The sequence below is a fragment of the Anabrus simplex genome, chromosome 1, assembly GCF_040414725.1.
Source record: "Anabrus simplex isolate iqAnaSimp1 chromosome 1, ASM4041472v1, whole genome shotgun sequence".
Taxonomy (NCBI): Eukaryota; Metazoa; Arthropoda; class Insecta; order Orthoptera; family Tettigoniidae; genus Anabrus; species Anabrus simplex.
The window spans coordinates 999,493,810-999,521,235 of record NC_090265.1 but is presented as its reverse complement, the minus strand read 5'-3'; the positions used below and the strand labels follow the sequence as shown (position 1 = coordinate 999,521,235).

Sequence of the window (27,426 nt, the reverse complement as noted above, 5' to 3'; positions counted from 1 at the left end):
GCATGTTTCAACATTAAATGTTTTGAAGTATGATGTTAGTTTCACACCCACTTTTTTATTGGTCATCTCATGTGGAATTATTAAATATTTACAGATAAATAAGAATAGGCCTAAATTATTATTTTACAAGAATTTTTCACATTACTATTTTGAGGAGTGTTGTATTTCTGTGATACATTAAAAAACAAAGTGACAAAAAAGGAATGTAATCTGGAACAAAGGGCTGACCGAAAATTGGTGTTTTGCCATTACAGCCCAAACGGGAAGAAGTTTCGCAGCAAGCCTCAGCTCGCTCGTTACCTGGGTGATGCCCTTGATCTCGCCACATTCGATTTCCGTTCCGGCAAAATCAATTCTCTGCTCCTACGAAAAAACAAGAAGCAGAGAGGGACTCAGTTTGATTACAGGTAGGCTGCTTTTAAAGCCTACATATCAATTAGACAACTATATTTCAGTTATTTTTCAAACTATCTTTTCATTTTATTTATGAAGTCTCAGTTATAAAGATGACTGGCTTTGGGATTCATATGATCTCCTGTACTATATTTTTAAACAGAAGTTTTTCTAATTATATCTGTTCTAATATTAATTATCCTATTTGTTGAATCAGTGACAGAATTATGAATGAAGTGGATAATGATGTTATTGGAAGCTTTCTTTATATTCTACAGGAATTGCCTCTACCAGCATTTGAATGTGATGTCTATTATTATTGAAATGTTAGTCATTCAAAATCAGAGTGGAAGCCTTTTATTTACAGAACCTTCTCAGATAACAAAAACTATTGAAAAAGACAACTTGTTCATTTCAAAATTTATTGATCTCATGTTAGAAAATTTAATTCAGTTTTATGTGCCCTCAGCTTTACTCATTAAAAATTCTTCTAAGTGATGCTAAGAACTACTTTTTATTATGGCTGTATGTATTTAGGTTAGTTTTAACAGCATAGCTCAGGTGTTCAGGTATTGCCTCCAATGCCCAAGAGTGTGGGATTAAATCCTAATGCTGTCAGCAGACATTTAAGAGTGCATTTTAAGATTTACGGCCATATAAAAAGACCCTTGCCAGGGCAGAATTCTATGTGTTAAATTTACCTGTGTAATTTTAGCGTAAGAATCCGACCCAGGAAGCTTGAAACGGCAAATGAATATGAATTTTAAGCATAGGCTGGATCACATATCAAGAAAGCTTGGTTTTCATCCAGAGGATAAGTTAGCACAGAGACTGCCTAACCTAGTGAAGATTAAAAGTAGTTTTATACTGAAGTAACTACCTATGGCATACGGTTGTTGGTTGCCACCCAAATTGCAATGCATCATCCTGCAGGGAGCAATTGTTGTAGCATGCTGCTGATCCCTTTACACATAGTGTGACTGGTTGCTCCAATGTCTGTATCATTTTGTGCTGAGATGCTGATGATGACAGCTGCTGCAGCTTACATTCTGTTGAACAGGAGGAGGAATGATATGCTGCTGACAGAGGTTTTCAAATAGTGATTTACCTCATAATGACTTTTTAAATAAACTTATTGCTGGTACCATACATGGGCCTATATCAAATAATAGAATCTGTACGAAGGCAGTGTTTAATGGATCACATAATTTATATGAAAATATTAATCTCTGAATAAACATCCTCGTCAGTTGATGTCTCTTCCTGGGTGCATCATCCTCAAGAAGAAGAAAAACAGTGAAGTGAACCCACTGATCACTCTGACTTGACCCTCTCTTTTCCTTCCGGTATCAGTGGAAGGTCATTCTCAGTATTTTAACTTTGACTTCCTTAACTGAACAAGTGCATTTCAAAACTATTCTTCCTACACAGGGTACCCATATTCTGGAAAAACAGGGAAAGCTCATTGAAATAAAAATGCAGAAAATATACAGGGAAAACATCAAAATTAAGCTTTCGATCTAAGACTGGACCCAAACCGAATGATCGAACAAGACTATGCAAGTCGTATGCAGAGAGTAGTACTTGAGAGAAAAATAGACACAGATAGAGTGAGTACGTGTTGTAGTGAAGGAGAGTGAATGAAATAGATAAAGAAAATATCTCAATGGTTTGAAAGCTACCCGTGTACTTTACATAATATAGAGGTGCTAGCTATTATGGACTGCTCATAATTATTATGGAAAAGTGAAATTATCACAGAAATAATTCTACAAAGAATGGAAAGTGTCAACTGTGCTAGTTTCTATGCTCACTAGTTGACCAGCATACATATTCGAATAACACTTCCATTTGCTAAAGAAACTGGGAACTTATTCCTGAGTTTCTGAACACTAACCCATAAGTTTCTGTTGTGAGCATGTTTAGATACTGGCAAGCTCACTGATGCCAGTTTCAAGAATAAGGTCCCTGATGAACACAGGCGTTAGTTTGAAGAGTGATTGACTGATAGCTTGCTGTGAGCAATTTAGTTCATTTTCATTGTAATGTTTCTTCTAGGGGCTGTGTACGATGGGATTATTGATAACCCACTCCACAGACGCACTTTATGATAACTTCTAACTTGTTTGACTTGTGGTACATTTATTTCATGATGATGATTCCAGAGTATGATAAACATGCTCAAGCATCACACTTATGTACCATGTCCCACTAAATTTAATGCAGGGAAAATGGGAATATCCCGGGGAAAACAGATTTGGGTTATTAGTGGGAACCTTGCCACAGCTTCACCAACTTCCTATCGTCTTTGCAAATTGAGATACTGCAAATCCCACAAAATTCACTTCCCATGGTATTCTTCAATCATAGACCTCCTTTTATTTGTATCCCATCTCATCTTGCTGCATGCAACTGGACAGTTGAACCTACCAAAGGTGGGTAAGCATGCAGCTATGAGCATCCAACAATCTGGTGCCATAAGCTGCATGCAACAGTTGTTGTCACCCAACTGAAAGTGAGCAACCTGCAACATACTGTTGTGCCACATGCAGTGTGATTGCCTCAGTAAAGCCACCTTAAGAGGAGTTTTTGCACTGAGGTTAGACATTGTTTGTTAATTATTGCAGAATGTGTGATGAAAGGGCAGCTTAAAATCATCTGAGTTGTATTCTTCAAAGATAATTTATAGGTAAAAAAACACTGAAATGTTTAGCAGTCGTTAATATGGTAGTAGATATTCAAACGAATATCTTTGCAACTTCATGGTGGACCAGGCAAATGTTGGGGCTGTCACTTAAGGACATGGCTGCTTCCTTCCCACTCCTAGCCCTTATCTATCCTATTGTCGCCTTTCTGCGTTGGTGCAACGTAAAGCAACTTGTAAAAAATATTTAATGGTGGAATATAAATTATTTCCAGATGTTGTCTCTGCAAAAACTACTTGGTGAGAGGAAGTATTTGAAATTAGTTCTTTGAGAATGTTTTTGAGAGGTGATTTACATTTCAATATCAATCTCTGTGGTAGTGATTGTATTTTATATTTACTGATGTGTTATATCTGTACTTAGGTATACCCCACATACAGTATCAATCATAAATTCACTCTGTTGTTTGGTGTTTAATAATCCGAATAATCTTTATTACCAGTTTTCATGAATAGCTCCTTAAAGGTGATGTGGGATGGTTGGGTTGGTTTTAACAGGCACCGGAGCGTTACTGCATTATATCAAGAATAAATATACAATTTCATGATCTACAGTGCATAAATCTTATTTAAGTATGCTATTTAGATTGTACTGTGTTTAAAAGAAAGCTTCAGTGTTTTTTTAAAAATATCCTAAGTGTCGTACTGTGTACAGAAGGAGATAAATTGCAAATAAGAGATTAAATATTACTGGTATACACTGGCAGGAAAGAAAATTGTAACACCATGACTTAACTTCATTTCATTCAATCTAGAGGTAATATAACTTGATGACATTACATGCTCAACAATACAGACCAAACCTAGCAATACATGTCGAGTGCTGAAGGTGCTTAATGTCACATCAGTGCAGCTACACAGACTTGTATTCTTGCATATAAATGATCATATATAGATGACTATCATCATCTTGCAATATAGTGTTCCAGGCCTCTTGCACATGCTATCACAATTGTGCTGGGTTAGTAGCTATCCATACATACTGCGTCAGATGTCATCCCATCATGCCCCCAAATATTTCAGTGGGAGAGTGGTCAGGGCAGTCGTCAAACAATACAAAGAGAATGTCACATAGAAGCTGAAATACCGGGCGAGTTGGCCGTGCGCGTAGAGGCGCGCGGCTGTGAGCTTGCATTCGGGAGATAGTAGGTTCGAATCCTACTATCGGCAGCCCTGACGATGGTTTTCTTTGGTTTCCCATTTTCACACCAGGCAAATGCTGGGGCTGTACCTTAATTAAGGCCACGGCTGCTTCCTTCCAACTCCTAGGCCTTTCCTATCCCATCGTCGCCATAAGACCTATCTGTGTCGGTGCGACATTAAGCCCCTAGCAAAAAAAAAAGAAGCTGCAATATATGGACAAGCATTGTTCTGCCTAAACAATTTATCACCTTACTGTTGCAGGAATGGCAGCAGGATGGATTGAACAATGTCCTGAATGTAGTAGACTCTGTTTAACGGATCCTCCACAAACACTAAAGGTGAGCGGTAATTGTTGCTTATTGGACCCAATGGCATGATACCAGGAGTTTGGTCCGTATATCGGGGGCTGATATACTCCAGAAGATGGTACAAGTATGAAGGTCAGGTCAACGTAGCACACACAAACTGCAAACACTTGCATGAAGGCAGAACCTCTTCTTATCATTAAACACAACAGAGCATCTTTCCATTCTCCAGGCAATCCTTTGCCCATCACCATAGCATTGTATTGTGACAGAAGAGAAAGCTGGACCAAAGGCACGAATGTTCATAGTGCTGCTACAGGTTGATCCAATGGGTACACACCCCTGGTGCTACATTTGTGTGGGTCTCTGCTGCAAATGCTTTGCAGTTTGCCCTTAGTGCCCTAATGATACACCGATCTGTACATACCTGTGTACTACATGGCTGTCCCAAATCTGGTCTTCAGGTGTGGGCTTATTCAGCTGATCACCTTTGATAATATCACCACACTACAGATGCATAATTGACCAACGCATGCAGCTTTCGATCAATATGCCCATCCCACCTCAAGGAAGCCCCTCGATGACCCCTATCATATGGCTGCAATTGCACAACAGGAGCACATAAAAGTCTCTGAAGCATGACTGTAGTTAGGCTTCTATACATGTGAACAACATTCAACCTTTCAGTAACACACAGTACCGTCTGGTATGTGGGTGGACATGGTGCAACAAAGTGAATCATACCACGCCACATGTTGACCAGTATCCTTGAAATTTTCATCAGTTTAACTACAATTCTCCAACATGCAACTATTGTACCCATGTTTGGTTGTACATCAATCTTTAGGTTGTTGAATTTTATTTTATTTTTTTCCTGGCTATGTATGTAGGATTTGTTATTGCTGGTAAAGGGTTCTTGAATGAGAGACCAGCTGGGCTCAGTGGCTCAGACGGTTAAAGCGCTGGCCTTCTAAACCCAACTTGGCAGGTTCGATCCTGGCTCAGTCCGGTGGTATTTGAAGGTGCTCAAATACGACAGCCTCGTGTCAATGGATTTACTGGCACGTAAAAGAACTCCTGCGGGACTAAATTCCGGCACCTCGGCGTCTCCGAAGACCGTAAAAGTAGTTAGTGGGATGTAAAGCAAATAACAATAAAATAATAATAATAATAATAATAATAATAATAATAATAATAATAATGAGAGACCACCACCTATGTAGCATAGTTTGGTAGGCACTTGCCTCCTGTACTCAAGGTTTGTGACATTGGCGATCAGTGCCTGTAAGCATTTAAAGGTCTTAATACGTAGACTTTCACGACCACTAAATGACATTATGATAATGATTTGGGGATATTAGGTCGTGTAATAATAAATAAATAAATAAATACCAGCTGACGCGTTTCAATCCTGCGTCCAGGATCGTCTTCAGAGCAACAACAAAGCAAAATGGCTACGGTCTTCTCATAGTAAACAGACTCAAGATAGAGAGACCCTGTTAGAAATATAGTTCATTCCAGAGTCACAGAGAAAGATGTTGACGAGTTAACTATGGAGGGTAGCCATGATCTACTCAGTATATAGCCGTCACCTTTGTTAAAATTATTCGGGCGTTTAGCAATTTCTATCGCCTCACGAATGATTCTGGGAATAAAATGTTTCTCTTTACAAATGACAGACGTTGCATCAAAAATTATTTGATCATTATGTATTGCATGTTCTGCCACTGCAGACTTCTCTGGCTGGCAAAGACGTAAGTGCCTGCGATGTTCTTTAACCCTTGTTGCTACTTTCCTACATGTTTGGCCGACATAAACCGATCCACAGGAGCTTAAATGTGAGGAGACGCATATTGATAGATTTAATGGCATGTTAAATAACCTCTTTTCAGTGCAAAGTCAGTAGTGGTTGTTTGGATGTTACACACATGTTGTTGTTGATATTATTATTATTATTATTATTATTATTATTATTATTATTATTATTATTATTATTATCATCACCAAGTGCCATTTCTGAAGACTTGGTGCCACAATTATACAAATACAGTGTGATGCATAGACCTACATGTTTTGACCTTAAATTATAGTTACTGGTAAACATGGTACAAGCTTACCTTAGTCTACAGGCTATCTCTTGAAAATTACAGCAAATAAGTGAAGTTTTACAAAGTGGCAAGTGTGAGTTTTGTATGTTTCATGTCCATGCACATGAACCAATTTTCCACTGTTGTGGATGGATAAAAAGTCTCTAATGATGGGCCATTCATATTAACATTCAATTATTAAGGCTGCGCAAGCCCACTGGTGACCTCAAATTGTTCTTTATCAAGTTTATTATTCAACTAAATCCTCTCTCAGAGGAAACGCTTGACGCAAATAACACTGACACAACACAAAGTCACTTGCCCACAATGGGAAATCTATCTTCTTTTGATACAATCCGTTGAGGCCTGGTGCAGGTCTTTCAAGTTGACTCCATATAGGCGGCCTGCGCGTTGAGCGCGTCTATGAGGATGGGGCCTTACCTATGATGAATGCTAATGGTGAATATGGCACACACACCCAAGCCATTGGAATTAACCAATGAAGTTTAAAATCCCCGACCCCTCCAAGAATCAAACCCGGGAGCCTCTGGACTAAAGGACAGCACTCTAACCATTTAGCTATGGAGCCGGACTCTTGCCAAGTGGTGCACATTTCAACACTATGTTCACTCATGAGAAACCTTTCCTCTAGATGTTTTGCTCCATCTGACACCAAAGCTTCTATGTCAACTTGAAGAGAACTGTTACTACTATTCTTCTCTTGTAATTGCACACTCGTAACTCAACTCAACATTCATTAGAGATTAAAGAAAGGAAAATCTTAGGGTCCAGAATTAAAAATGGAATACATTGCCCCAAACGCAACTCGGAAATATATTTAAGCTTACTGATACAATGAGAATGTGACAAATTCAATTTTTAAGCCATTTGGAAAGAAGGATCAACTCCAGACTTACTTATCGAATATACAATTTTCTGCAAATCAAACGTAGGTGATCAAAATGGTATTTAAGCAAGTAGAGAAAGACCTCACTGAATCAGCAGGATAGGAATGCAGTCAGGAAAATTGTTCACACAAGGGGATTTGAGGAAGATGAGAAGAAACAAACGACATACCTGGTTGGAGTAACAGAAATGACAACAATCTATGTAAATGAACAACTAATGGGTAAGGAGGAAATCTCAACAAATGTTGATTCCATGTGGTCCTAAGTGACCCAGTCACCCAGAAGACAAAGAAGAAGAAGAAGAAGAAGTTTATATTTAAGGTAAATCTGAAACTTTTAACTTTATCTGGTAACAAATGTAGACCTATTAAAATTTACTTTTAATTCATCCCCATAAAATCAGATCTACTGGCCAGTAAAAATTGGGAATATCGTCAGGAAAGCCTAGGTACCAGTCTATTATTTTCACTTGCCATGGCGCCTGGGATTTTTTGAGCCATTATTATTATTATTATTATTATTATTATTATTAAATGGGAGGAAAACATAGAGAGAATCAAAGAACTCTAAAGGTGGCAGCAGTTTAGTCTTGGTGTGTTTTGTAGAGTAACAGGTTAATTCCTGGGAGCAACGGTGACTGTTATACCGCTTAGTGCTGAGATTATGGATAGTGGTAGCTTTTACCTACTACTCCTTGAAAGATCTTCATGTCCTGTATGCAGATAACTTTACTTTGAGTTATTATATATGTAAATAGAAATGTTCCATGTGTACGTTACTTGGATCTCTTCCTTTCATAATTGGAACACAAATACAGTAATAGATAGAACCATTGTTACATAGCCATGTTCACAATTGGCTAGAAAGAGCAAAGTAACAATGTTTTTATTATATCACCATGATAATATTGTACTGTATAAGAGAAACTAATTTTCTGAGTATCCTGAAAATTCCAATTTCCCTACACTACGGGGCACATGGAGTGACTGGTGGGGCAGAAGCAAAACAGCAGTGTAGATTGAGAAAATAAATGGGAGGAAAGCTCTGATGTAGGAAAGTCTGCCAGGAAGATTCACAACACAGATGAATACTGTGTACGAGAAAAGTGATTTTTGCACAGTTGTCAGGTACAAAAATGCACTTTAAATTTGAATGGACAGCTCTCGAGGTAGATAATCTTTCACTGAGAAGCTAGAAATTATGGCAAAAATGTACATTGTGATCCTATTCGATTGACATATAATTTTTAAAGCTATTTTTCATGAGGTCAGCTTTTTTATGAAGGAAGAGATTCTTTTTCAGTGTTGACTTAATATACCATTTTTTAAACTGAAAAGTTATATTAAGGTCAACATGACAAAAGTTGTTTCACCATCAGCTACTTTGCAACAAGTAGATATGATGCAGAGACTTCCCAAGTTGTGTCAGGGCAGAGAGGTGGAATTTTTTGACCCTTTGATCATGATGGAGCAGTATTAGGTTTATCATGATGATAATGCCCATTGAAGAAATGAGCAATGGTTACATGCAATTTCACCACCACCAACAAAAGCCCAGGTCCCAGCTGTTGTGTGGAGGGGTGATGCAGGGCATGCTGTATAGTCTTGACTCATGACTATGTGCAAGAGGGTGCGCCATATCTAATGAGTACAGTAGAATCTCGATCATCTGAGTTAATTCATACCAAGACCACCTTAGATAAGCAAAAACTCTGATAAAATGTATGGTTACTGTTGAGATTAGAAATTAGACAATACTCTTGGACTAAATTGAATGAACAAATCAGGTTAATATGAAGTCCATGCATTGTATGCATTCATTTTAAAAACAAGAAACATGCAGTACTGTACAGTATACTGAAAGTCACTTTGTAAAAAGGAAAATTCTTTAACAGTCATCTGTTTGATTACTCTGCTTTGCTTTTTTGCTGCCATGTTGCGCAGACATCACAGCATCATAATGTCAGTTGGGGATGTGTTGGGACCTGAAAAAATTGCATTTACGATAAATGCAAATTTTTGAATCTAAACCTACGGTAATTCTAATGTGGAATAAAATCATTTTTACGCATAAATAGAAGTGCAACAAAATGAGAATTGTGACCCAAAATGCAAAATTAGTATGAATATGCGATTTTGGTGCGAATTCTGCAAAAATGTGCTATTTTACTGGCGAAAACAACATATTTCGACAAAATCGTCAGAAATACTCAATCGACCGTTCCAATCGATGTAGAAAAGTAGCCGATCGATTGCTACATGCTGACTTTGATATTTACAATGTTGGGAATAGCAAGGGGAATAAGATCTGTATTGATTATTATCGAAATGTAAATCGAGTGTCACGAGATAACGAGATAGATGCAGCGTTATTTTCCCGTTGTTCAAAATTGAAACTAGTGAAGAGTAGAAAGTCGAGGGATCGTTTAGATTATGGGGCGCACCAAAAAAACTGTGCACGAAAGTGCTCAGCAATATGCAAAGGATGGTTTATATGCCACAAATTCAGCAACAGTGTTTTGCAACTATTGTAATTGCCAAGTTGGGTGGGGAGAAAAAGATAGCATTGTGAAACATGTTAAATCTGAAAAACACGTAGGTAAGCGACGCAGTAACGAAAGTTCAACCCCTACTGCTAGTATGTGTCAAAGAAAGCAATCTTTTGTGCTTACACAGTTATATAGTTGTAAACGACGAAAAAAATTTCCAGAGATAACTTCTCGAAACGCACAGTTGAAGTATTTGCCAAAGCAAATATACCTCTGGAAAAGCTGGAAAGCAAAGAGCTAAGAGCCTGTATTACTGAGTTTTCAAATTAAGAGCTGCCATGTGTGAGAACTCTACATGAAGTATATTTACCGGGTAAGTTTTGATTTCATTGATCGGGTACGGTTTAGGTAATACATCGAAACCACGTGCAAAATTGAAGGATACTGAATTTGAGTGTGATTTCCATATCGAACTATCTTACCCGTACCCAATTGATTCAGTAATTTTAAATTATTTTGTTATAATTTGAGGTCTTTCTTCCTTTCTAGAAATTACATCTGACTCCCAGAAAAGAACAGCAGAGGCTCTAGTCGGGAAGAATATCAACATACTCTCTGATGAAACTACAGATAGAATGGGCCGTTGTGTTTTTATCATCATATTCCAAGTCCCAGCCGGATCGAAAAGAGAGATGCACGTTGTTTCTGTGAACTATCTTGATGCAGGAAATGCTAAAAACTGCTCTTGTTCTGTTTTAGAAGCTCTGCACAGTTATAGTGTACCATACGATGCATTTTTAAAGTGTTTGTTAGTGACAGTGCCCCGTACATGACCCAGTGTTATGATCATAGGGGATCATATAATGCATGTACAGTGCTGGGCACATAAGATCAGTTTGGTTGGCAATAGTTGGGTCGTAGTGATGAGCGATTTAAATCATGTGGTTGCGATGGTAAAGTCTGCATTTTTTAAAACAAGAAAGTGAAAATATAATTATTTGCAGTTCTTAACATCAAAGTATGGTGCTTCAGAGAAAGCAAAGCTTTCCCCTATACCTGTCATAACCCGATGGAATAGCTGGTTATAGATTGTCTCTTATTTGAGTGCTTACTTTACTGATGTTACATTTTTCTAGCTGTCTGACATGAAAGACATCAACAACTGTGATATTAAGTACCTGACTGATCTGAGTGGCCGAGAAGTGAATAGGCTTCACTCCCACATGGTTTTTGTCACAGATCATGCAGCTGGATTGGTTGACCTCCTTACTGAACTTGAAGGGTCTCTGTATCCTACCTGTCATCTCCTTTACCCCAAACTGCATAATTGACGCCAGCTTTACCTTAATTTGTGAGGGGAATTTTTCTGCTGCAACTAATGATGCTTTGATTAAGCTCACTCCTCTACAGTAGGCTGCATGTAGACACACATTTGTCAAAGCTGCTCATTCTTCACAGTGCAAGCTAGCCACATTGAAAGCTAAAGACCCCAACCATAAGCATTTTCTCAAGCTTTGTATCCAAGAAATATAATTTTGAATAACACTAATAAATTAGATGAGCTTGAGAAATTGTTTGGAGTAACAGATCTCTCACGAAACAATATCTGGTCTGGTTACTGTTCTCTAAAACATGCAATTCAAACCCAGATGAAAGAAAGTGAAAAATGTGATGTCTTGCTTGCATTTACTGCAGTTTAGACAGAGTTCAGCATATTTGCTAAATACTGTCTTGAGTTGTTGTGGACCCCAACGAATAATGCAGATGGCAAGCGCATGTTGTCTCATTACAACACAGTGGTTACAGACAGATGGTGCAATTTAAAAAAAAAAGCAATGCCGAAGTATTGACAATGCTTTCGTTAGAACAATGAATTTGTATTGTGTGTGAACCAAGGACAGTAATTGCACTTCATAAACTTGGAATCGTTAAAATTAATAATACCATGCGATTATTTTAATTTTGTAAATAGATGCTAATTTTGGAAAAATAGATGCTAATTTTGAAACAAAGATGCTAATTTTTCAGGTGCCTGGTGATGTGTCACCGTGCTGTTCTGCATAGAGCAAGTGTCTTTTCAATTGCATTCAAACCATTAGCGTGACTGATTTTGCTTTCCTCACTGATTGTATCATTGCCATCTGCCTCATCATCATTTACCACGATCCTTACAGTTTAATAGCATTAAGCTTATCTTCTAGAGATACCATTACACATTTTCTTTTTCCACCCATTTAACCAACATCCAGCTTAGCGATTACAGTACTGACAAACAAAGCTGCAAAATAACAATTGGGTACCAGTTTGTGACAAATGACTCGAGGTGTGAAACAGTGGAGTTGTTGCATTGCACGTTCAGTCTGATACAGATTGAAAAAGACCGGTTAGACTTGGGCCGTGGTACAATTAATTGTTTGGCGTTGATGGAAATACAATTTTTAAAATATGTATTGAACTTGGGTAATACGGAACCTCGGATTGTTGAGACATGGATAACAGAGACTCTACTATACAACCAAATTCTTCTGTCAAAATTGTGAGTGGAAATCCATACAATAGTATGGGAAAAATCTGGGAAAAGTTGTATTACATCTTCATGAGAACACACTGGCTCATGCTGTGCTGTGACTATTCTTGTTGCCAGTATTGGATGTAATATTCTCCCTTATATCACCACATTCACCAGGCCTAGCACCAAATAATTTGACCTGTTAGGTAAAGTTTCTGAATCTTCTAAAATGAAACGAGAGGGAAGAAATGATTCATTAGAATATGTAAATTGACTAATGACACAACAGGCAGATAATTGGTGAGAAGGCTTGTGGTGGTCTAATAGCAAATCGGATGACTGTTCTTACTTTTTTTCTCACAGATTCTACTATACATTTCAGGTAAGAAAGCTTGTGGTGGTCTCTTGGCAAATCGGATGAGTGTGTTTACTTCTTTCCCACAAATTGATATTTGTCAGTTGAATAAATCATGAGACATACACACACACAAATTAACCATCTATGAGTCAATGCTTGCATTGTCTTAGCTGCAGAATAGTATTTGTAGATCCATTAGCATAAAAAGTATGTTTTGTGTCCTTAAAAGTTGTATCTCAATCCCTTGAGGTACTTCATAAGTGCATCATACATACCACACCCGAATTCAATTTATGGTTATATTTTGTAAAAGGATGAAAATTTATTAAGGGTCTCTCCTCTCCTTAATTAATAGTCAATAATAATAATAATTTTTAAAAAGATACGGTATAACTAGGAATATCTACAACAAAAGGTGTTTATCTTAAAACCTCAAAATACAGCACAGCAACACAGTAGTCAAGCCAGAATGCCTATTTGTAAGTGAATGTCTAGTTCTGAATTACAAGCTGAATAAATTGGTTACTGGAAAGAAAAATTATACAGAAAATACTCGGTCTGCTAAGAACGACAGAACTCTGCAAATCAAGTAGTAATGGTGCAATATACCGGAACGTAGAAAACATAACAGATACAATGTGGAAGAGTATATTGATATTTTTTTGGACATTTATACAGAATGGATGACAACAGGCTAACCAAACAGATCTTCAAATATTTTTGGAACAAGAAGTCAACAAAAACCTGGATTCATGAAGTTAAGAAAGATTTGGAAGGAAACAATGTAAGGGAAAAAAGAAGCAACAGAGAGAGAGATTTTTAAGAAGAAAGTTTTAAAAATGGAAGGATTCCAAGGTTGGGAAGGAAAGAAAACAGGCTCAGAATGGTCCGAGTAGAGGAAAAGGAGGCATAGTGAGCAGATGGAGTATCGGAAGAAGAAGAATCAACAAAAGGTAAAGCATTGAAATGGTCACGGCCCCTAGAAGACCATAATAATAACAACAACAACAATTGTTCGTCCTTAGTTACCGAGTTACAGACCTCCTCAAGTGGTGCCATCTAGGTGGCCTGTCTACCAGTTTTGTCATTCCAATAGGGCTGCTATCTAGCAATGAAAGCAGAAGTCTACTGGATGGATATTACAGCTGATTTAATTCTGTCAGGTGGCTCTGAGTGTGCCACCGGATATCTTGATCATGCCAACTACAATGATACGATGTGCCAAGATGTGTGATCATCCTACAGAAATAGAATACCTCAGTCGGGATCAAACTCATGAACTTGGAATCGTGAGTCGGACACAGTACCTCTGATCCACCAAGTCTGCAAGCTCTACTTCAATATAGAAAGGAAATTGTGCAATATTATTGCAACGTTTTCTAGAAAATTATAATGAAGAAAGGACATCCATCATCGGCACAGAAGATGAAACTTATCTTGTGTATAGGAGATCTCTATATTGGTGTCAATAAAAATACGGGTTCTTTAATTCTAGCAAGTTGAAACTACACTTATACAGCAGAAAATTGGATAATAGCAGATGATCTCAAACTGGCCAACACAACGTGGTTTTGAGCATGGAGTCTTGTGTAGCAGTAGGCTTAGGTTCTCAGATCAAGTGTTTAAGGCTACGTCCACACCGGAGGTGCCTTGCATGGGTAGATGAGTGCTTAGGTAGGATATGTGGTGACCGCACTGTTGGGAGCTGCGTTAGTTGCTCTCAATACCAGGATGTCTTTTAAATGTCTCTGTCGAAGTTGGGAAGAAAATTACTTCTTAGTGGGAATTCTAGTTTGAAATATGAACTATTTTACTTGTGTTCTTCTTGTTGGGTATATGAAGTAAATACTGGAAGTCTAGCTCTGTGAATCTGTTTAATCATTTCTACAAACAGTTACGGGATCATTCAGACAAATTTTATAAATATCTACTAATGACTGCTGAAATTTTCAGTATTCTGCTGACTACAATTCAAAAAGTACTGCAAAAGCAGGACACCAATTTTATAGAAAATGCATATCACCCAAAGAACAACTCGACGTCATTTTGAAGTATGTAAAAGACCAAAATGAACAAAAATTACATAAAAGGTACATCAAGTACAAAGACAAGTTTGTGTTTCTACCTGGATAGAAGCTTGGGAAAACAGCAGAGTTAGTTTGCTACGATAGACGCTTAGTGACAATCCAGAGAGCCAAGCGCTCGGTGCAGCCACTTCCATTCATTCTTGGGAGTTTGTTTGCTTGGATGAATCATCCTAGCGACTACCCACCATCTAGGTGCTAAGCAAGCAACCCGTGGTGCGGACTTAGCCTTAGGGTAAAGTCAGCATTGACTTTTTTAATTTTATTACTATATCTAAATTTGTATTCAACTTAATAGTTGGTTCCATATTGAGTTAAGATTACACATAAAATAAATACAAAATTTTTTAATCCAGCTTCTCAATACTTGACAATCATACGTTGTTTACGAAAACATTACAATGTGCTATTACAAGGTACTAGTTTCGGTCCTATAAGGACCATCATCAGCCTAGCCAAGACACATAAGTGTATACCATAGTCCTAAAACAGAGTTATGCGGTGAGATGAGAGATGAAAATGGACTGGGGATGTAGTGGAATGATATACATATAAAATGGTGAAAATATGAACTGTTATAGATGTAGCAAAGTTATGTTGAACAGTGACAAATAAAAACTTTTGTTATATATCTTGTAAAATTACAATATTAAACAACAATTATCTCAAAATTGAATAAAATAATCTCTAGTTGACGAATAGTCCTAGGCTGCACATTTAAAAAAGTGGTTTATGTCGGATTTTAAACAATGTCCAAAGTTTCTATTAAGTTCTAGAAGATATGAAGTTCAACATTGGCGCACAGGAATTATTTTGTCCAATAAATCCACAACAGAGGTTAAATGTTGACAAAACTGTTGGACATATCTTGTAGTAGATTGAAATCTTGTTGTGTTACAAAGGAGCAATCCCAATTCAGTAGGAACCAAATGAACCTTGCGCAATGTGAAACAAGCTTGCCGGTTGAGTGCAATATTGTTTAAAATCCGACATAAACCAATTTTTTAAATGTGCAGCCTAGGACTATTCGTCAACTAGAGATTATTTTATTCAATTTTGAGATAATTGTTGTTTAATATTGTAATTTTACGAGACATATACCAAAAGTTTTTATTCAACATAACTTTGCTACACCTATAACAGTTCATACTTTCACCATTTTATATGTATATCATTCCACCACATCCCCAGTCCATTCTTTCATCTCTCATCTCACCGCATAACTCTGTTTTAGGACTATGGTATACACTTATGTATCTTGGCTAGGCTGATGATGGTCCTTATAGGACTGAAACTATCACCTTGTAATAGCACATTGTAATGTTTTTGTAAACATTGCATGATTGTCAAGTATTGAGAAGGTGGATTAAAAAATTTGTATTTATTTTATGTGCTAAATTTGTATTGTAAAGAATAGTTGTCATTGGTGTATGTGTGTGAATTGTATCTAAGAATTTTCATAACTGGAAGAATGCCATAAAACTACTAGTTTCCTTACCCTGTTGTAATGATTCTCTATATTCATTGCAGTTAAAAAGCTCCAGAAAGATTATTATTATTATCATCATTATTATTATTATTATTATTATTATTATTATTATTGTCTTTTGTTTAAAGAACTGAGCAAGTTGGCCATGCAGTTAGGGTCAAGTAGCTGTGAGCTTGAATTCAAGAGATGGTGGGTTCTAATACCACCGTCAACAGCTCTGAAGACGGTTTTCCGTGGTTTCCTATTTTCACACGGTAAATGCTGGGGCTATACCTGAGTTTAGGCCATGGCCACTTCCTTTCCACTCCTGGTCCTTTCCTATCCTATCGTCGCTATAAGATCTGTGTCACTGCAACGTGAAGCAAATTGTAAAAAGAGAAAAAAAAGAAATTGTTTAAAAAACGGAAATTGCTATTTGAATTTCATTTTTTGCTTTTACACTCATCAAACAAAGTTAACTATATATGCATTTTGCCCACCAATATCTGATATTTGTTTCATTTATGGATTGATGGTAAGTACATTGCTTAAATCATGGCAGCACTAACTTCTTCACAGCTAGGGCCATTCCAGTACAGTACAGCTGAAATGGCATCCAAGCAATCTTGTTAGTGTGCCTCCTACTGTGCACTAAAATGCCTCGTCATATGCTGTTTATGGCAGATCATATCAAAATAATCACCTTGATACAACAGAACATGGGAGAAGTTGATATTGCCAACATTGTTTATGTAAATCAAAGTGCTGTCTTCAGGTTGTGGAAAAAGTTTCAAAACACCTGTTCAATAACAGATTGACAACATGCGAGTTGTCCACGCAAAACTGCAGCAGCTCAGGACTTTACATACGCATATCTGCATGTAGACACCCTATGCACACAGCTTCTCCTCTGCACCATTAGCTTTGAGACATGACAGGAATTACTGTACTGTAAGTATCCAAACTGTGCACAATCGATTCCTTGATGTGGGACTATTGAAGAAGACCCCTCTGGACTCCTTGACTTTGTTGACATCACAGGATGGCTCGCATTCAATGGGCTAGACAATATCAGACTTGGACGTGAAATCAGTGGTTGAGATCATTGTTTGCTGATGAATTGTAAATTGGTTTACACCCTGATGACTATTCTGTGCATTGGGAAGGCAAGAGAAGAAAGTTACAATAAACCATTCTCAGTAGAATTCCACCAACAACTTGGAGGTTCTGTGTTATTCTGGGCAGGTATCATGTTAAGTCGCTGCATACCCTGGTTCACATTCAAGGAATTATAATGGCTGCAGTGTATGAACAAAACATTCTCTGACACTTAGTAAGTGGTTTTTCTAGAGACTGTAGAAGATGGGTTTACTCTATAGGATTATAATGCTCATTCACATCGTGCAGCACCTGTTAATGGACATCTGGAGTGTCGTAGGATCTGCAGAACAGACTGGCCAGCGTCTTCCCTGGACATGAACTGCATAGGACATGCATGGATCTTTCTAAAAGAGCAATTTCCAACCGTCAACATCCACCACTACAGCTTAGTCCCTAAAAGATGCTGCCATTGAGGAATGGGACAATTTACCTCAAGAAAGGCTTGATGATATGTTACTGAGCATGCCCCGTAGCATTCGAGTGCCTCAGGGTTTGAGGAGGACCAACATGTTATTGACTTGTGTGACTACTTTGAAAACATAATCATCATAAGATATCACAGCCATTACATTAAAACAGTGCTGAGGGTAGAAGTAGTAGTAAAATTAGACAGTCTTATCAGCTCACAAATTTTTAGTTCATGACTGGTTTTCAGATAAGGTCCATCATCTGTGATTGAAACTTATTTAAAAGTACTTATGTCATCGAGATAAAGTACTGCCATGATGAAATGCACTTTAGAAGTGTTGCCTGGACATGTTAAAGCTGTTGGGCAGGACACTGTTACAAATAATTATGAGCTAAAAATTTGTGTGCTGATATGGCTGTATAATTCTTCACATTTTCTTTCAGACCTTTTCACAGACGTGCCAGCTCTCCCGATTTAAGCGGGAGGCTCCCTATTTTTGGTCCTTCCTCCCTCTCTCCTGACCGCAGAGACTTCTCTCCCGATTTTGAGAACAGATTTAGTATTCCTGTATTTTTTTTAATCCCAGGTTTTTCCTTGTTCGTTAAGTATTTGGAGAGAATTAATGTTCAGTGGGCAGAGCAGATGCAGTCAACTGGTGGTTTTCTTAAATATGACAGAATCTCTAACACAGTGCTTTTTATTTTATCATTTCCACATAGCAATGTCAACGGTGAGTCTACTTTTTATCATGTTTACAGGTAGAAGAGCTCAGTTCAGATTAAAGCTTCCCAAAAACAAATTCTGAGAAGAAAAAATCTTACCTAAAACCCGTTCAACAAGGCTAGTGCTTTGACCATAAATCTAGTTCAGAAATTTATGAAGAGGCCTCGGCAGTTACAATGAAGATTCATGTGTTCTGAAGTTCAGATACATGCAGTATTTCAGTATTTATAAATGAATTACTAAGAGAAATTACATAATTTGTTAATGTGTTAAGCATTGTTCAAAGTTACGTCATCAGTGATGCAATATAACGTGACGGGATATGCTGCAAAAATCCTTCCAATTTTTACTTTTGAAGGCTTTCATAAGCTTCAGTGGAAATTTCTCCAACACCTTCATTTTTCAACGCATAAAGTCACCAATTCAACTACTAAGCCCAAGATTCCAACTTCAGGTGATAATGACAACCTTTTAGGGGAGTTCCACAGGAAACCCAATACACTAGAGTCCCGTCAATCCGAACCCTGTTAATCCGAAAGTCCGGTTAATCCAAACTGAAATATTACATTTTTTTTAAAAAATTCTCCTTATTGAAATGAAAGAACATATTATAGAATGAAGATTTACTTGCATTTTATTAGTCATATTTTACTAGAATAATATAAACATAATTACACATTATAAATCTTCAATCACTGGTCGTTCATCTTTACAAAGTCTTTTAGTTTCTTTTGTCGTAGTGATTGGAACCTGCTCGAAGATGCAGTGTTAAACCAGCGTCGCATAAACATCACATTAGTGGGCGTAGCAGCGGAGTGTATTTATTTTATACAGTATTTTATTAATGTAACTGCTGAAGAATGGACATTTCAAATTACAGTATGTACTGTACTGTAGAAACTATTTTCCTCAGACGGTTGAGTCGCTGGCCTTCTGACCCCAACTTGGCAGGTTCGATCCTGGCTCAGTCTGGTGGTATTTGAAGGTGCTCAAATACGTCAGCCTCGTTTAAGTAGATTTACTGGCACGTAAAAGAACTCCTGCAGGAGAAAATCCTGGCACCTAGGTGTCTCTGGAAACCGTAAAAGTATTTTAGCGAGACGTAAAAACAATAACATTATTATTAGAAAATATTTTCCGGTTAATCCAAAAATTTTGTAATTTGAACAGACTCTGGTCCCAATTAATTCTGATTAACGAGACTCTACTGTACATTTTGATCAACAAATACGAAAGGAGTTCAATATATAATACAACACTTTTTTTCCTCATAAAAGCAGGTTGGTTTTATTGAGGATTTAAATACACCATGTTATTCCCAGTCCTTTTGCTACAGTACCCTATTTTTCAACGTAATCTCCGTTCAATGCAACGGCCTTACACCACCGTAATGTGAGGGCCTGCATGGTACCACTCGACTGGTCAATGTTGGAGCCAACGTCGAGCTGCATCGATAACTTCCCCATCATCCACGTACTGCTTCCCGCGGAGTGCGTCCTTCACTGGGCCAAACAGACGGAAGTCAGTAGTTGCGAGATCTGGGCTGTTGGGTGGATGAGGAAGAACAGTCCAGTTCGGACAGATTTGCTCGACCTTGTTGTGATGATGAAATACACCTCTCTCAAAGACTCACCATGCTTTTGTCCACTGTCAGGTCTCCGTAGTCATTCTGCAAGTGCCTATGAATATCTCGGATGCCCTGGTTTTTTGCCAAAAGTAACTCAGTAACTGCTCTCTGGTTGGTATGCTCCTCCGTTACAGACGCCATTTTAAAGACTAGTTATAGTGCTGCCAGCTATCGGAAATTAATGAAACTCTACAAGACGAAGCAGGAATATTCAAAGATGTCCCAAACAAAATTCCAAATTTGTCAAACCGAAATTGACCGAGAAATAAAATGTGTTGTGTTATACATTGAACGCCCCTTGTCTGTCAAGTTATAGCTTGTTTGCCTGTGTTAAGACTGTCATTTTAAGTACTTCAATTTGACAACTATAAAAGTACTCTAATAATTCCAGTTGGAACAATCCAATGTATTTTTAATCTCAAGGACAGAGTGATGACACTATTTTTGTTGTCTATCTTACACATATAATTGCTTAACAAGTGCCTTTTTTAATGGTTTATCCTCAAGATTTAATCTATCAACCAAAGGACTTAAAAATGAAATGTTTTAACTTAAAATGCAACTTGAGGGCGGGAAAAAAGAGTTAAAAAGTTCCAATGGCACAGTGACAAACATACTAGAACTATTTAGTGAAAAATACTATCTTTCCGTGAAATGAGTAAATCATTCTTTTCCATTCTGGGGTATGAAAACACACTATCTCCACGGTTAGCACAGCCCGCAAGGTGGCGATCGTTTAGGTGTGCTGGCTAAATGATCGGACTCCGTGGTTAGTCGTTTCGAGACCCGTCGATCAAAAAAGTCAAATAGAATGTTGGCCGGCTGGGTAGGAGAGGTGGTGGTAAACATATTCTGATCACTAGATTGCGTGCCAAAAGCCTGGATTAAATTCCAAACATTTTTGCAGTACTCATATGGAGTATTATTATTAAGCGTATGGAATTTACAGAATGGACAAATATATACAATATTATACAAAAGAAAAACCTGCAAAGAATACATGGTAAGTAGGGATACATGGATATCTAAATTGTTTATCCACTGCACTAGGGATTCTGAGACATCAGCAAAGTCTTTCCGGTCTCCACCATAAGCACGCAGAGGGCATTTGTCCATTATATGATGCATGGTCTGGACTAAAGCACCACAATCACACACTGGAGAGTCCCCGAAGCCCCACTGGTGAAGGGAGAATGCAGATCTTCCACAATTAGTGCGAAACCTGTTTAGTGATGCCCACGTTCTTCTTGGCAAACTGAAACCAGCTGGGGCGTGGTTTGGATTAAAGAGGCTTGGCCACTCCGGAGCTGTATGAATCCATTGCTCTTTCCATTCCTCTATTAAATTGAAACCAGCATCCATTAGATTCTTAGCTGTTTTCATTGGTGGCTTACAGGATTTCAGCCTTTGTCTCCAGAGATCTGCAACATCTCTGTGGATAGGTAGAGTTTGATTGGACATGATCTTATCATATTCTTGAACAAGGGCTCTTGAACGTCGCAGGCTTGGTGGAGCAATGTGGGACAGGACTGGCAGCCAGTGTGTTGTAGTAGGCTTCAGAGTACCAGAGATGATGTGCATGGTGGTGTTAAGTTGTACATCGACTTTCTTCACGTGGCAACTGTTAAGCCATACTGAAGAGCAGTATTCAGCTGCAGAATACACGAGGCCAAGCCCAGTGGGTCGTAATGTGTCTGCTGAAGCACCACATGAAGTTCCACACAATATTATTACGTGATCTCAACTTAGATCTGAGGTTTTCAAGATGCTTTCTATAAGATAGGGTTCGGTCAAGTGTTACCCCGAGGTACTTTGGATTAGGATTGTGCTTTAGCACTGAGTCATTGAAGCATACTTGGAGTTTTGTATTAGCCAACTTGTTGTGGAGTGAGGGAATATGACTCTGTTGATGATAGGGGCATAAAGCCTTGAACCAAACCTTTGGTGCTATTAGACAGGAGTAGACTATGTCGGCAGGGGCTTCACTCTCTCCCCACTATCATATATCCCATCATTATCTCATTAACTCCTCTGATGAGGTTGGCGCCAGGAAGGGTAAAAAGGTCGTAAAAACTCGCTACAAAGATTCATCTCACTTCCTACCCGACCCAGAATGGGTAGGGCATACAAGTTTTGAGATATGTCATCTTAAAAAATGTTGATCTCGGATGCTTCGTTGTGACGTGTTTCGACTGAGATGGAATTACATATGCCTGGTTCTTTCTCGATAAAATGCCTCTTGTTCAATGAGGTGAGGTTGTCATTTTGTTGCACATAACAACATTATCATCATATATTGGCATAAGACTGAACCAAGTTTTACTCTCTGGTTTGGAGCTTTGGATTTATTCAACCGACTATACGTCCACAGAAATACGATAACAGAAATCCGTCGGGAGAACATCACATTCATGAAAGTATGAGGTCTCCCCTGAAATGAATTTTTGATCATAAAAGGTTGTATGACGTGTGTGTTAAATCAACAAATTTAAAGTGATCCAACCATCCAACGCACTAAAACTCCACAAGGAAGACAAAGAGTAAACAAAGGCAAAAGTGGCAAATATAAAATATGTAATTAGGGACACAAACAACTGAAGCTAAAAAGATACGTTTGGAGAAAGATGAATTGAGTAGAGTAAGTCTCAGGAAAGAGAGATTAATGGCTTTAAATTCGCAGACTGAACATAAGAATATCAGAAGACGCAGAGTAAAAAAAAGACAGGTTAAGGTAATCATATGGGAAGAGACAACCATGACTCCCCATTATGCTCTTTCTGCAGTCGATCAGCTACTTGTAATCACAAATTGACTGTTACCAACTTATGAACACATATTAATATTTGGTGACCTCAATACTGACATATTACAGCAGACAAGTGAAATGAAGCTACTGCTAAACATATTCCAGATGTGTAACATGACAGTATTGCCACTACAACCGACTAACCACACTACCAGAACCATCTAATCATCTTGCATCCTTCTTGATCCTTCGAGATTCATTACGTCGGCTATATAGGCGAACCAGCTTTCCTGATGTACTTTAACAGTATCGGTCTCTGCGCAACAAAATTAAAGTAGTGATCTGAAATAAATTCTTTCACTACCAACAGCTAGCCAATAATAATTTGAATGCACGAAGCATATGGCGAGAGCTCCGCTCCATGGGAATAAGGAAACTTGAACCTAACCAGTGTAACCCACATATATCACTTGACGACTTAAATAAACACTTCTCTGACATTAGAATTAAACACCAACTACAGATTATAACTCAGACAATTAATCAATTACTAACTAAACCGTCACCAAATAAACCAATGTTCAATTTCCATACTGTTAATGAAACTGAGGTGAAGTGTGAAATACTCTCAATCAAGTCCAATGCCACTGGAGTTGATCTCCCCATCATCATTAAATGTATTCTAGGTATTATTTGCCCAGTAATTACTCACATATATAATTTCTGCCTCAGTTCTAGAATATATCCAAGGATATGGAAAGATGCAATTGTAAATGCGGTACCAAAAATGTCTCCAGCTGTTTCCCTATCAGATTATTGACCGGTGGGTATATGTTCATCTCTCTCCAAACCCTTCGAACCGATAATCCATCGGCAACTAACCGAGTATCTTAACAAATATTCCTTGTTTGACCCATTACAGTCAGGCTTTAAAAAGTAGCACAGCACAACCACTTCTCTATTGAAGGTTACAGATGACTTTAGATACGCAGTGAGTGAACAGGTCACATTACTTACTCTTCTTGATTTTAGTATTTGATATTCGTATAGCAACTGATAGAATGAATGCTGAATTACAAAATATATCATAAATGCTTGTGAAAACTCTATATTAATAAATCCTTCCAAGACAAAAGCTATTATAGTTGGACAATCAAAATTAATAAACATGACAAAGACCTTGGACATCCATTCTCTCACTCTATCTGATACCAAAATTCTGTATGAAAGTTCGGTATATAATCTAGGTATTGTTATAGATGAAAACCTAATTTGGAATGAACACGTCACACGTATCTGTAATAGAGTATATGCCCCACTCCATCCTCTGAAATACCACCATAACATTTTACCGTTAAATATGAAAGGCAGGCTTATAAAACATTAGTTTTCCCTTTATTCTATTATTGTGATGCTGTATTCATTGATGCTACGAAAGAACAAATTAGGAAGATATAAAGGACCATGAATTCCTGCATCAGATTTATATTTTTGTTATGCTACGACACTCATGTCATACCTTATTACAAGCAACTTTCCCTCCTGAAATTTGAAGAACTCAAATCTTCATGTAGCCGTGTTGGGGTTCAGACTGCTGAGAGAACTCCCCAGTATCTGTCATCAAACTTTGTGCATACCTTTCCTTTTCACCAGCATAACATGCTCTGTTATTGCACTTGCCATTCCCTTTAGTAGGTCAGCTGCCTATAATCGATCATTTATTGCGACGGGAACTAGATTATGGAACTGTGTTCCAAATAACATCCGCAGCAGTAACTCAATAGAGTCTTTCAAGTCTTCTTACAGAAAGTACCTCTTAGATGCGTAAACGAACGGTGTGAATCTTGATGGGGGGGGGGGGTGTTTTTTTTAAGTTCATTTTCTTTAAATGAATTTAAACTTATTTTTATTAAATTTCATTTAGTTGTTTGACAGATGTTATGTACATATTGGTATAATTATGTTGCATTTATTTTGAACTTATGTTGCAAATTAGTTTCTTTTAAAATATTTAATATTCTCCACAATTATTCTGTACAATCAATCAATCAATACTGATCTGCATTTAGGGCAGTCGCCCAGGTGGCAGATTCCCTATCTGTTGCTTTCCTAGCCTTTTCCGAAATGATTTCAAAGAAATTGGAAATTTATTGAACATCTCCCTTGGTAAGTTATTCCAATCCCTAACTCCCCTTCCTATAAATGAATATTTGCCCCAGTTTGTCCTCTTGAATTCCAGCTTTATCTTCATATTGTGATCTTTCCTACTTTTATAGACGCCATTCAAACCTATTCGTCTACTAATGTCATTCCACGCCATCTCTCCGCTGACAGTTCGGAACATACCACTTAATACCAATATAAATGGTCCGTTATTGGACATTATAAATTTTCCAGCTAACTCATTCCTGGTTGCCAGCGTTTCGCCCTCGTGTGCTAGGCTGGGCTGGGCTCATCAGTTGGTACCAACTGATGAGCCCAGCCTAGCACACGAGGGCGAAACGCTGGCAAAGCCCAGCCTAGCACACGAGGGCGAAACGCTGGCAACCAGGAATGAGTTAGCTGGAAAATTTATAATGTCCAATAACGGACCATTTATATTGGTATTATGGATTTACTCATTCGGAACAAATATTTCAGATTCCCTATGGGAATCAACATCTATATCAACATACCACTTAGTCGAGCAGCTCTTCTTCTTTCTCTCAATTCTTCCCAACCCAAACATTGCAACATTTTTGTAACGCTACTCTTTTGTCGGAAATCACCCAGAACAAATCGAGCTGCTTTTCTTTGGATTTTTTCCAGTTCTTGAATCAGGTAATCCTGGTGAGGGTCCCATACACTGGAACCATACTCTAGTTGGGGTCTTACCAGAGACTTATATGCCCTCTCCTTTACATCCTTACTACAACCCCTAAACACCCTCATAACCATGTGCAGAGATCGGTACCCTTTATTTACAACCCCATTTATGTGATTACCCCAATGAAGATCTTTCCTTATATTAACACCTAGATACTTACAATGATCCCCAAAAGGAACTTTCACCCCATCAATGCAGTAATTAAAACTGAGAGGACTTTTCCTATTTGTGAAACTCACAACCTGACTTTTAGCCCCGTTTATCAACATACCATTGCCTGCTGTCCATCTCACAATATTTTCGAGGTCACGTTGCAGTTGCTCACAATCTTGTAACTTATTTATCACTCTATAGAGAATAACATCATCCGCAAAAAGCCTTACCTCCGATTCCACTCCTTCACTCATATCATTTATATATATAAGAAAACATAAAGGTCCGATAACACTGCCCTGAGGAACTCCCCTCTCAACTATTACAGGGTCAGACAAAGCTTCACCTACTCTAACTCTCTGAGATCTATTTTCTAGAAATATAGCAACCCATTCAGTCACTCTTTTGTCTAGTCCAATTGCACTCATTTTTGCCAGTAGTCTCCCATGATCCACCCTATCAAATGCTTTAGACAGGTCAATCGCGATACAGTCCATTTGACCTCCAGAATCCAAGATATCTGCTATATCTTGCTGGAATCCTACAAGTTGAGCTTCAGTGGAATAACCTTTCCTAAAACCGAATTGCCTTCTATCGAACCAGTTATTAATTTCACAAACGTGTCTAATATAATCAGAAAGAATGCCTTCCCAAAGCTTACATACAATGCATGTCAAACTTACTGGCCTGTAATTTTCAGCTTTATGTCTATCACCCTTTCCTTTATACACAGGGGCTACTATAGCAACTCTCCATTCATCTGGTATAGCTCCTTCGGCCAAACAATAATCAAATAAGTACTTCAGATATGGTATTATATCCCAACCCATTGTCTTTAGTATATCCCCAGAAATCTGATCAATTCCAGCCGCTTTTCTAGTTTTCAACTTTTGTATCTTATTGTAAATGTCATTGTTATCATATGTAAGTTTTATTACTTCTTTGGCCTTAGTCTCTTCCTCTATCTCGACATTATCCTTGTAACCAACAATCTTTACATACTGCTGACTGAATACTTCTGCCTTTTGAAGATCCTCACATACACACTCCCCTTGTTCATTAATTATTCCTGGAATGTCCTTCTTGGAACCTTCCAGGAATAATTAATGAACAAGGGGAGTGTGTATGTGTGGTTAAGTGGTTAAGTGTAAGAGAGGACCATGAGTCCTAACTTCGCCACTACTGAAGACAATTTTTTTTAAAATCGCTTTTCGATAGAAAAGTGATCTTGCTTGGTATAGTATTCCGACAGTGCTTGCCAGTAATTTCTCACTGTTCAGAACCGCTGTTATCC

The 27,426-nt window shown here is 37.9% G+C and overlaps 1 protein-coding gene across 2 annotated transcripts in view; it reads left to right on the top strand.

The window, feature by feature from the left end:
• Positions 1–27,426, top strand: part of MBD-like (methyl-CpG-binding domain protein 2) — a 73,371-nt gene that overhangs the window by 11,391 nt on the left and 34,554 nt on the right. Inside the window, exon 2 of one of the 2 annotated variants that reach the window (XM_067149069.2) lies at positions 255–407. The exons of the other annotated variant lie outside the window; for it this stretch is intronic. Coding sequence (XP_067005170.1) covers positions 255–407 — 153 coding nt within the window. The remainder of the gene's footprint in view (positions 1–254; positions 408–27,426) is intronic. 2 annotated transcript variants of the gene reach the window in all.